General features: G+C 34.3%; 1 protein-coding gene across 4 annotated transcripts in view; it reads right to left on the reverse strand.

Moving 5' to 3' along the window:
- Acaca (acetyl-CoA carboxylase alpha) overlaps window positions 1-12,214 on the reverse strand; it is a 308,031-nt gene that overhangs the window by 172,210 nt on the left and 123,607 nt on the right. For all 4 annotated transcript variants that reach the window (XM_013152137.3, XM_005003514.4, XM_003469462.5 and 1 more), the window contains 4 exons: window positions 11,763-11,895; window positions 10,374-10,512; window positions 1,313-1,422; window positions 249-330 (listed from right to left, as the gene is read on the reverse strand). In XM_013152137.3, the coding sequence (XP_013007591.1) occupies window positions 249-330; window positions 1,313-1,422; window positions 10,374-10,512; window positions 11,763-11,895 (464 nt within the window). The remainder of the gene's footprint in view (window positions 1-248; window positions 331-1,312; window positions 1,423-10,373; window positions 10,513-11,762; window positions 11,896-12,214) is intronic.

The raw sequence follows: 12,214 nt of genomic DNA on the forward strand, positions 1-12,214 counted from the left end.
AGCCTAGTACATGTTAAATAAAAGAAAATAAGGCTCCTGTGGCTTTCCTCCTGGTAGCCCACCCTGTATTCCTCAGAGTGTACCTTTTTCCTTCTTTTATCCAGCCCAAGTTTGCTCTATCTACAAATCCAGTTTCTCTTCACTTTTACTTTTCCAAATTAACTTTTCACCATTAAAAAAAAAAAAACAGACTATATAATAACATATGAACAAAATCAACAAAAGGAAAAGAAAGACGAACTTCTTACCCATAAAGGCAATGCCATTTTTCAAGAGAAGTTCTGGGAGCTTGGGATTCTCAGAAGCATGACCCCAACCTGCCCACACTGCCTACAAGGGAATATAATGTGATTGATTCTTAAAATCCATACCCAAAAAAAAAAAAAAAAAAAAACCACAAACTGTCTTACTCTATATCTAGGTTGTTCTTATTAAATGATGTACAACTAGTTCTATAGCAACCCATGCTTAATTCAGGTTCTGTGCTTGGTTGCTGACAAATGTTTTACAGAACAATAAGCAGTTAAATACAATAAAACTTCTGAGAGTGGTCAAAACCAAGCTGATTTTAATATTCAGATCAAGCTAGTCCTGCTGCTTTTTAGAAAACTCAAATTTATAGCCTTTCTGCTAGGCTGTATAGAGCCCTTTCTGGAAATACTGGCCATCTTACACATGTTCCATTATTCTGTCCACCCAATTTTACCTTTCTATCCAGCAATTATACTGCCACATAAGTCTAGAGATTTTTTTCCTTGTTAGGCTTTAAGCTATCTATCCTGAACTTCCTAACACAATGTGATAAGAATAGCCTATTTCTAAAATCACCACCATGTTCAAAGCGAACAATATTCCATAGGAAATAATATGTACTTAATTGAAATAACTCAAAGATAAGATGTATATATTTTTTAAAATCTGCGAAAGCACCTTTCAAACATTTCTATTATGTTTATTTTTTAATTACCAAAAAAAATTTTTTTTTTTGTCTTTTTGAGACAGGGTCTCACTACACAGTGTAGGCTGGCTTTGAGTTCACTATGTAGCCCTTGTTGGTTTTGAACTTGGAACGATACTCCTGCCTCAGCCTCCCAACTGCTGGGATTACAGACATGTGCCACCATGCGTGGCTTAGTTTATTTATTTTTAATCACTCTCTTCTTTTCATCTTTTTTTTTTTTTTTTTGGTCTGTTTTGATTACCCCACATAAAGGCAGATAAGAATTTTCAGAAAAGATGCTTTATATAAGTTCCCTGTACATAGCCTTTTCCTAATTTAAAATAGCAGAATTTCCCTTTAAAGAACTCTTACTTGTACTGGGATTCTTTTAGCAATGTCAAGAATTAATTCCACGTTTGCATAGTTGTTGTTGTTTGGTCCTCCAGGCACTGGCACATAATGATCAGCCATCTTAATATATTCTGAAAATGCAAACAAATTAATAGAGAATACATGATTTGTTTTTAGAAATACAATCAGAGCTGGGGATTTAGCTCAATGGCATAAGTACCTGCCTGGCAAGTACAAGGTCATAAGTTTGATCCCCGGTACAAAAAAAAAAAATAAATACAATCACATAGTAAAACCATGTAAAGGACAGGAGTAACCATGGAAGCAAACAGCATTAATGGGATAATGTTTAGGATTATTTAGCTGAAGACTCTGAGTTTGTTAAGTCACATATTTAGTAATCTTCTACACTAAAACAACAGTTCTCAAACATCATTTTGAAGGCTCTTATAATCTCTGTATCAAGAAAAATAGGGGCTGGGGATTTAGCTCAGCGGCATAAGCGCCTGCCTTGCAAGCAGGCAGTCGTGAGTTCGATCCCTGATACCGATAAAAAAGGAAAAAGACAAAAAAAAAAGAAAAGAAAAGAAAAATTAATCTGTATAAGGGTGAGTAATCTGTCACTTAATAGGCCCATGTAATAATTACTCTATTCTGAGGAAAAGTTCTAACGCTGGTGTCCTTTTTCTTTAACTTTAGACTAAACAGGAAAAATTAGCTATAGGAATTTGATTAGTGCATGAAAAACGTTTACCAGGAATGTTAGAATTTTCAAAAGATAATTACTTTCTTTTTTTCTTTTTTTCACTTTGTATTCCCAGTTTGTCATTTGATGTCTCTTTTTTTCTAGTCTGGTAACACAACGGTAGCAAACCGTTTAACATTTTCAGGGATTCATTAAGTATTTCATGTATTCATTACCTCATTTAATTCTCTCAACAATTCTATATACAATGGGCACTATTAGTGCCTCAGTCTACGTGTAATGGCTTAGAGTAGTTAAGTAATTTGCTCAAATCCTTGTCAGTTTATTAATATTTTTTATATCTTGTTCTTACATCTGTCTGATAACTGTAAAGCTTATATATTTTTCAAAACAAATAAATGTCTATTATTTATAGTAGAGAAAGCATGCTAATTTAGTTAGGCCCTGTTTCAAAACAAAAAATTAAAAATATCCCTGATCTCCACTACTAGGGGCAAGAAAAGAAGGAGGAACACTTAAATAATGTATCAGAATTTAGTAAGATTTTTTTTTCTTGAAACAAAGTTTCATTATATACCACAGGCTGGTCTTGAACTATGTAACACAGTCTGGTTTTGAACTAGCAATCCTTTTACTTATGCCTCCTTAGTGCTGGAATTATAGGTATATATAAATAGGACCACCTAATAGTTCCTTTTTTACAGATGAACAAGAACTTTATTGGTTCTTTAAAATAAGTGTGCATGCTTGTCTTCTGATAACTCCTTTTTCCTAATTTTTATTTTTTACTAGTACATAATGATTACATACCTCATGAGTTAGCACAAGGACATAACACAACTCATTTTCATCCTCTTGCCCTCTTTATCCTCTCCTTTGCCCCTCTCTCCATCTCTTGGTCTCCTCTTCCCTTTTGCAAAAGATTTCTCTATTTCTTATTATTTTATCTAGTATTTGTTCTTTATATTTTGGGTTAATCACATAAAAGAAATGGGATATTTAAGCTTATGTGTCGGATTTACTTCACTTAACATTAATGGTTTCAAGGTGCATCCATTTTCCTACAAATTTAATGGCAGAGTAATATGCCATTGTGTACAAATACATTTTGTTTAATCATTCATCTCTTGATGGACATATAGGCCTGTGCTAATGTTCAGCTATTATGAATGATGCTGCTATAAACATGGATATGCAACTGTAATATAATGCTTTTAACTATTTCAGGAAGATACCTAGAAGAGGAATAGTTGAGTCAAGTAGAATGACATTTTCTAAAAACTCAAAAGTCATTTCATTGTTTCATCTCAGAGATAACCAGTTCATACTTTGGTACACTTATATGTCTAAATAGCCACAAACTGTTAGTTAATTTAACAGTATACTATTAATTCTCTTCCCCTGTTATGATACAGATATATCTAATTATATGTAACATAATTAGTATTTTCATGGATAACTAATACTTCAATAGTCCATAATTCATGTTACTACTAACTTATTGGAAACACATGTTATTTGAAATTTGAAAAATAGTAAAATAATGTATAGGAAAAAAAAATAATGTATAGGAGATGTGTTCCTAGAAGTAAAAATATTCAAGAGTATTCACATGGTCAGATTCTCACTAGCAATATGGGTGCAAACGACCTTATCTATATTAGATATTGTATTAGCAATCTTCCTATATTCAGTATTAATTTAATTTAATTTTTTAATTTTGCCAGTTTTACGTTTTAAAAAAATACCTCCCACTTTGTTTGTACTTCTCTGATTACTACTGATAATCTCTTTCCATATGTCTACTGCTCCTATTTCTTTTTTTTTTTTTTTTTAATCGGTACCAGGGATCGAACTCATGACTGCCTGCTTGCAAGGCAGGTGCTTATGCCGCTGAGCTAAATCCCCAGACCCTATTTCACTTTTTATTAAAAAAATTTGTTTAATTACTGATAGTGATGATGATGAAGAAGATGATAATGATGATGATTTGTGTACAGTGTTTGGGACTGAATCTAGACATTTATGCTTTATAGTCAACCTGATTTTTATTTTTGTTTCTCTTTCCAATACTGTGGGCTGAACTCAGGATCTTATACAAGCTAAAGGCAAGTGTTCTAACAACCGAGCTATACCTCCAACCCAATTCCTTCTTTCTTTTTTTAAAGGTCTCTCCCAGGGAGGCCCTGACCTTGCAGGCTCAGGCAGTCCTCTTGTTTCAGCCTCTTAGGTAGCTGGGACTACTATTATGTACCACTGCACTTGACTTATTTCTCTTTTATGGACTACCTGTTCACGTTCTTTGCTTATTTCCGACTAATGGGTGCTTTTGGGGGCATAATACTAGGGATCAAACCCACGATGCCCTACCACTAACTTATATTCCCAACCCTTTTTCCTTTTCTTTTCCTTGTTTCTTCTTTTTTCTTTCTCTTTAAATTTGGGACTGCATTTTGCTAAGTGGCCCAGTCTGGGCTCAAATTTAGAATCTTCCTGTCTTGGCCTCCTAAATCCCTATGACAGGACTGCATCACATACCTTCTTATTGGTAGAAACTCATTGCTTCCAGTGTTTTTCCAGATTATCACTATCTTTAACTTTGTCTTTTATCTTCTAAACAGGCAAATCTATCCAACTTTTCCAACATAGATGTATCTGTAGTTTATTAGCCTTATATCAAGAAGAAAGTTGCTGACCTATATCTACACATACACACACACAGACTATAAACTGTTGCTGCTAACCTACAATAATTCATAATACTATACCAATCAACCTTTCATGGTCATTACTGAAGACATCAAAGAAAAGGAAAGCCTTGGAAACAGAAAAAAATAGATGCACCTTGAGACCACAATGTTAAGTGAAATAAATCAGACTCACAAGGCTAATCAGCACATGATTTCTTTTATATGAAAAACCCAAATTATAAATAAAGAGCAAAATAAAAGGTAAGACAATAGGAAGTAGGGAAGTAACTCTTTCACAAATGATAGAGAATTATGAGATGCAGGGAAGAGGAGGGAAAAGGGATACAAAAAGGAATTAAAACATTTTATGTACATGTACTGACTCCACACAAGGAATGTAATCATTATGAACTGTAAACATGTACTAATAAAAATGAATTTTAGAAAAAGAAAGCTCTAATTGTATACTTGGCAACTATCACCTTTTTGTTCCCACAATTGCCATAAGTACCACCACAGATACTATTCTAGACTACGTTCACAAATAAGAAAACTCTCCCTCAAAAGAGGCTTTAGTCAGTCTGTATCTATGGGTTCTACATCCATAGATTCAACCAGCTGTAGATCTAAAATATTTGAGGGGGAAAACTGCATCTATACTGGAAATACAGGCATTTTTCAAATGCCTCAGTTGTCAAAAATATAGGATTAGAGACTATTTACATATCATTTTTTAAATGCCCTTGTCATTTGTCAAAAATATAGGATTAAAGAGTATTTACATAGGATTTATACTGTTTTAAGTGATAGCATTTAAAGATGACTTTAAAATTCAGGAGGACGAGAGTAGGTTATAAAGAAATATTACACTTTAAAAAAAAAGGACTTGAGATTCTGTAGATTTAGGTATCAGCAGAGGGACATAAAACCAATCCTTCACAGATACTGAGGGATGACTATACATAATTCCTTACTCTACATTAATTAGACATTTTTAATTTTTTCAGTAATTACCTTGAATCAAAATATGCAATGCGTTAGTAATTATCATCCTCACTGTTAACACATTGATGATGAGGCCACAGTTTGTATGCCTTGATGTCAAGCAGCTCTGAACCACCTGTATTTCATGTATGACTATCCTATTAGGCAGCATAGGACAGTCTCATTGAGCGACACAAGCTTGTGCATGTACCATTGGAGATTTAAGCCAGTGGAAATTTGGTCAGTTTCGCCTGTCTCCTCCAGTTTTAGAGAATGAAGTCTTCTCTTCGAGTTAATATACATGTTAATATCTAAAGCCGCTTTTTCACAGCTTTTTAAAATTATAAAATTAGTGTTTTAAACTGGATTTGTGGCAACTGCACAATAGTATAATTTGCTGAAAACCCACAGAACTTATGGTAATAAATTATATACAATGAAACTGTTAAACAATAATTAACATAATGTTTGTGGGAGAAAGGAAAAATGAAAAACTATTTACAAGATTCCTTAATTCAATAACATTTCACATGGTAATGCTTTCTAGCATTTTATTAACTTTTTTTTTTTTGTCTTTTTCCTTTTTATCGGTACCGGGGATTGAACTCACGACTGCCTGCTTTCAAGGCAGGCGCTTATGCCGCTGAGCTAAACCCCCCGCCCCACATGTTATTAACTTTTTATAAAAAATTATAAAATATATGTAAAAAACTGAAAAAAGACAAAACACAAACAGAAATAAAAACACTTCAAAATTCTACCCTTGGAGGAAACTATTATTGCTGTTTTAGTACATGTTCTAACAATCTTTTTTCTATGAGTATAGACAGTGTATTTTTTATATTATATCATGCTATCAATTTCCTTCTATAGTCAACATTTTACTTAGCAATCATTGTAGGTAGACACCAAGAAGTTCCCATGATCCCAACCTCTAGGTTTTGTGTCTTATGTAGTTCTCTCCTACTGAGTATAGCCAAGATCTATGACTTGCTTTTGGTAAGAGAATATGGCATAGGTGATGAAATGTCACTTCCACAACAAGATTACATAAAAATATAACACATCTTATTATCTCTCCCTTGCTGGTTTTGGGAAAGTTGACAGTTATTTTGAGATGTAGCCTATGGTCAAGAATCAGTCCAATATTTAGACATACAGTCTCACAGTCCACAAAAAACTGCATATCGCCAAAAACTATAGTACATGAATTTGAAAGAATATCCAGCCCAAGGAAAGCCTCAGACATGACCACAGTGCCAAATGATAACTGACTGCAACCTTGAATACTTGAAGCAGAAGATCTAACACAATTTATGATAATATTGTTACAGTGTGATAAACATAGTAATTGATAAAAATACATTCTCATTCTAAGAAATGTCATTCCACAAGATGTTTTATAAGGGCTGCATGGCATTTCATAAAATTGGTGCACTACATTTTATTTAACTAATCTGTTAAAGTTGAACACTTAAATTATTTCAGTTTCTCACTATTCTTTTTGTTTGTTTGTTTGTTTGTTTGTTTGGTTTTTTTGTCGGTACCAGGGATCAAACTCATGACCATGTGCTTGCAAGGCAGGTGCTTATGCCTCTGAGCTAAATCCCCAGCCCCGAGTTTCTCATTATTCTTGAGTGATACACAGTGAATAACCTTGTATAAATGTTTACCCTCATTATTGATTTTCCCCTCAGAATAAATACCAAAAGAAAGAATTCTGTGGTAAAAAGAAATGCATATTTTTGTCTACCTTGTGCTGTTGAAGCACTCCTTTCTATCTCTTTGAGGTCTCTAATTCACTTTGTGCCCCTACTGTACTTAAAGCCTTCCTTAATCGTTAGTTCCTTGCTGTCAGACATTCCCAAATGTCTTTCACTCTCAAAGAAGTTTTTTATTAAATCTTCCCTTGATTTTGAATTTCTCTTCAAGTTATTTATATTGTTTTTTCCCGTTTCTTTGTGGTGCTGGAGATTAAATCCAGGGTCTTGTGTATGCTAGGCAAGAATTCTATCACTGAGATAGACAGACAGACAGATAGGCAGGCAGGCAGGCAGGCAGATTTCTTTCTTTCTTTCTTTCTTTTTTGTCTTTTTAAGATAGGGTCTCACTATGCAGTTCAGGCTCTCCCTGGGCTCACTTTGTAGCCTAGGCTGATCTCAAACTTTCAAATGATTCTCCTGCCTCAGCCTCCTGAGTGCTGGGATTACAGGATGTACTCCCATACCTCGTGCTATACACTGTGCTATATTTCCAGCCCCTTTAAAAATTTTCTGCGAGGTCTCACTAAATTGCCTAAGCTGGGCTCAAACTATATCCTCCTGCCTCAGCCTCCCACATAGTTGGATTACAAACATAAGTCACCATGACTAGCTATACAGTTACAGCTTTTTCTTGGCCTTTCATCCAAAATTGCTGAAAAACTAGTCCACATTGGCTATCTCTGTCTCATTTCCCATATTCCTTAAGCTCTTATATTAGTCTGCATATTCTTTTATTGTTTCACTGAAATTGCTCTTGCAAAGGTTATAATGACTTTCTAATACTGGGTGATTTCTGATTCTATTTTTAGACTGCTGACACATTTGACCCTCCTCTACTAGAATTTGTTGGGGTTTTTTTTTTTGTTGTTGTTGTTTTTTGTTTGGTTGGTTGGTTTTGTTTTGTTTTTGGTACGAGGAATCAAACTCAAAACCTCACGCTTACCAGGCAGGCACCTGTGTCACAGAGCTAAATCCCTGGCCCCTTGTTATTGTTTTATGGGAAGGCTTTGCTAAATTACCCTGATTGGCCTCAAATTAGTGATCCACCTTCTTCAGTCTCCTTCCTAAGTGGCAAGGATTATAGCAGGTGCCAGCACATTCTGCTTGAAATTCTTTTTTCTCTGAACTCATCTTTTCAATTTCTTCTCCTATCTCTTTAATAATCTCACGGCATTGTTCATGGGCCTGTCTTCCTTAGTCTATCCCTAACTTTCAATCTTCCAAAAATTTTATAATTGACTTTTGATTTTCTCTACAGTCTTTTGAAAGGTAATTTAACTACACCACATATTTGCCAATAATTAACCCTCAGTTCTCATTATTTCTAAGTTCTAGAAGGACATAGTCAAGTCTTTTGCAGGATTTTTAGAATTTGTAAGTGCCACAATTATGTCAAACTTAATCCATCTCCCTACAGAAAAACCTTGCTCTTCTTGTTATTCTATTTTATGTGGTAGAACTACCCTTTGAGTAGTCAACCAAATTTTAAACGCAACAGTCAACATTTAGCTCTTTTCCTAATCACCAAGTCTTGCTGTATTTCCCTCTATCTCTCTAGATCAGTGGTAGCAAACCTATGGCATGCAAGTCAGGGCAGGATGTTTGTATCATTGAAAGCTCTAAAGATTTGCCATCACTGCTCTAGACTATCCATTTCTTTTCTATCCTCAGCCCCATGACATATGCTCTATATTTGTCTTCCTCAAACAGATCTCTCAAGATACTAATGAAATCATCCATTAGTGGTTTTTTTTTTGGTAGTGGGGACTGAATTCAGGTCCTCATGCATACTATGAGATCACTGAGGTATATCCTCAACCCCTGCAGTTCACAGTTTTTTTAAAATACAATTTTTTAATAACTCTTCTGTGAAACAGACATTATGAACTTCCTTTTATAGGTATAAAAACTGTATTGAACTGTGTTGAAGCAACATTGAAGGGCATGTCTAAACTATATAAGCAGCAGAGATTTAGCTCAGCAGTATAAATGTAAGGTGAGTTTGATCTCCAGTACCTGAAAAAACAAAAAAAACGAAACCAAAACAAAAAAAAAACTCAGATGTATTTTATATAATAACACCTACTTGTCAATACATTGGTGGTGTCACAATGACTTTTAATATTTAGGGATACTCGATCTTAAAATGTTATATATGTAGACAACATACACAGATCAAATTAAATTTTAAAAGATAGTTCTTTAAAGAGCTAACATTATCAGTGAAACTCTTCCTAAAGAGATTATATTTTAGTGATAAAAAGTATGGAACAAAAAGTCTAGTCACATCTCTTAGCTATCCCAATTATCTTTATCTGTAACACCTGGGCAGAGGACCAACTGAGAGGAAAGAATGTGCAAAAAGCTTACTTAGTGAAACCCATTCTGGTCACAAGATCTTTCCGTCAGCAGGAAGAGAAAAAAGAATCTCTACTTTAAAATTAAGTATAACTCACAAAAGAAATAGCATTTCCTTTCAAGCCTTTCCACTTATACATAAAGCATGTGAAATAGCAAATATTTAACAATGAAAAAGGCATACACCTGAAAACTCAAATCAATACTTATGTTAATCCTAGTGTGGTGGTGCATGGCTGTAATGCCAGCACTCAGGAGGCTGATGCAGGAGGATTGCTCCTACTGAGGTTTAGGTCAGCCTGGGTTATATAGGGAGTTCAAATTACAAAACTAGACCTTGTCTCAAAAACAGAAACTGCTGAATTTCTACATACCTTAGAACACAGAAAACTGTTATGATTGACTATAATAAAATCACTTTTATGTGGCTATTCCAAACTCTTTTTAAAAGTTTTTAATAGGATTTTTATTACTTGGGAAACCCACTAAGTTAATAATTGTCCTATTTAAAAGGCCAGTCTAAAGCCCTAAAAGCTGGTCTACTAAAGAAGAGAGATGCTTTTCTAAAGCTAACAACTCACCTGCATTTGCTTTAAGGTCTTCAGGTGTGACCATGACAACAAATCGAATTGCACGCTCATTTCGAAACATTTCGTACGACCACCGCCGGATAGATCTCATACATTTCACTGCTGCAATGCCATTATTAGCAATAAGAACCTAGAAGGAAGGAAAAATGGAGGAAAAGAAAAAAATACAGTAACAGAAGAAAAAAGATTAGAACTTTTGTAAATCTCTCTTCCTCTGAAAAAAGTTAGAATTTCAACAGAATTCTAGGTAGCTAATACTGTAAGGAACCAATTCCCACGTGTTGAAGTAGTATTTTTAAATGTTTGTTAAGCAAAAAAGAAAAGCAAATACTTCAATATGTGCCAGGTAGAACCTACTCTTTGCTGAATCAATTTTTGGAAGACAATAACAGTCACAATTACATTCTGTTTAGTCCACCATATCTTTTATGAGGGAATTGAAAAAAACAAATTTCAGAGGGATAATTTATTTTCAAAAAAGAATGGAGGGGCAGGGATTTAGCTCAGCAGCTCATGCACTTGCCTAGTAAGTGCAATGTCGTGAGTTCAATCCCAGCTACCCCCCCCCCCAAAAAAAAGAACGGGGGAAGACTACACTGTGCAGTCTACTTTTATTGAAAGAAAAATAGAAGTGCACTGCTGAGGCAATACTTTGGAATAAAAGGTCTAAATCCTTTAATCACTTTAAAGTATTTCTATCAAGCACTCAGCTTTCACTCGGCTTAGATAAAAGTGACACAAAAATTACCAAAACATTTCAAAATACTTGAAATCTTTCAAGTATTTCACGTGATATATTCCCGTTAAACATCTCAAATACTGGTGGAAGGTGTAAGTCACAACATATCAAGTTGCTTCAGTCTTCTGTTCTAAAACTCTCTACTGTCTTAGCCCTAAATCCAATGCTGTCCCATATTATCTTTCCACGAACACTCCACAAGATAATCAATTCCTCATATTCTACCATATCAGTGCAGCATCATCAGTGAGCATCACTTTGTAAAACCACAAAATCTTTCAAGAATAACTTTATGAGGAATGTTTATTTTTCTTTAGATAGTTTTTGTTTTTTGAGCAGTATTTCAGTACCTTAATTATGACTAAATTAGTAGTGGCAAATATATTTTACAGAAAATAATGAAATTATACAACAGGATGCTAGGAAACAGAAAGAACAACAGCAAAAAAGAGTAAAAATCTTAGAAAATCTAAATAGCAATTTAGGGAACAAATCTAGACCACAAATCTAAGCACTAAATCACACCTGTTTTGTAGTACTAGGGATCTAGTGCAAGGCCTCACACATACTACTCAAGTGCTCTACCAGCTAAGCTACATCTCTGTATCTCAAGTATTTTTAACAAACAAGTCATAACTTACCTTCTCAATCACCTTATTTCCCCCAAAACGAGTAACAAATTCTGCAGGAGAAGCCACAGTAAAATCTCGCTGAGAATCTATTTTCTTCCTGTCTCGACCTTGTTTTACGAGGTGTAACCCAGACATACTAGACCTACAAAAACAGATAAACCATGAGAGTTTATAGGTAGGATTACTTCACTATTCATACCTGCTTTTATTATCATAATCATAATAGTACTTCCACCTGTATCCTTTTAGAGTCTGCATTCTGGCAAACTACACAATTTTCAAATAAAAGAGAAAAAAAGAAAACCTTCACTTGAAGAAATTTAAGGAAAAAAAAGTTTTCCTGGACAACAAAAAATAATATCAAGGTTTATCAACAGATGCAATCACAAAATATAGGGAAAGAAATACTGAAATGAGATGGTATAAATATTTCACTGAGAATGAAAGCTAAAAACACTGAG

Source organism: Cavia porcellus, unplaced genomic scaffold (genome assembly GCF_034190915.1).
Source record: "Cavia porcellus strain 051 isolate PalLab524CR breed Dunkin Hartley unplaced genomic scaffold, mCavPor4.1 scaffold_6, whole genome shotgun sequence".
Lineage (NCBI taxonomy): Eukaryota > Metazoa > Chordata > Mammalia > Rodentia > Caviidae > Cavia > Cavia porcellus.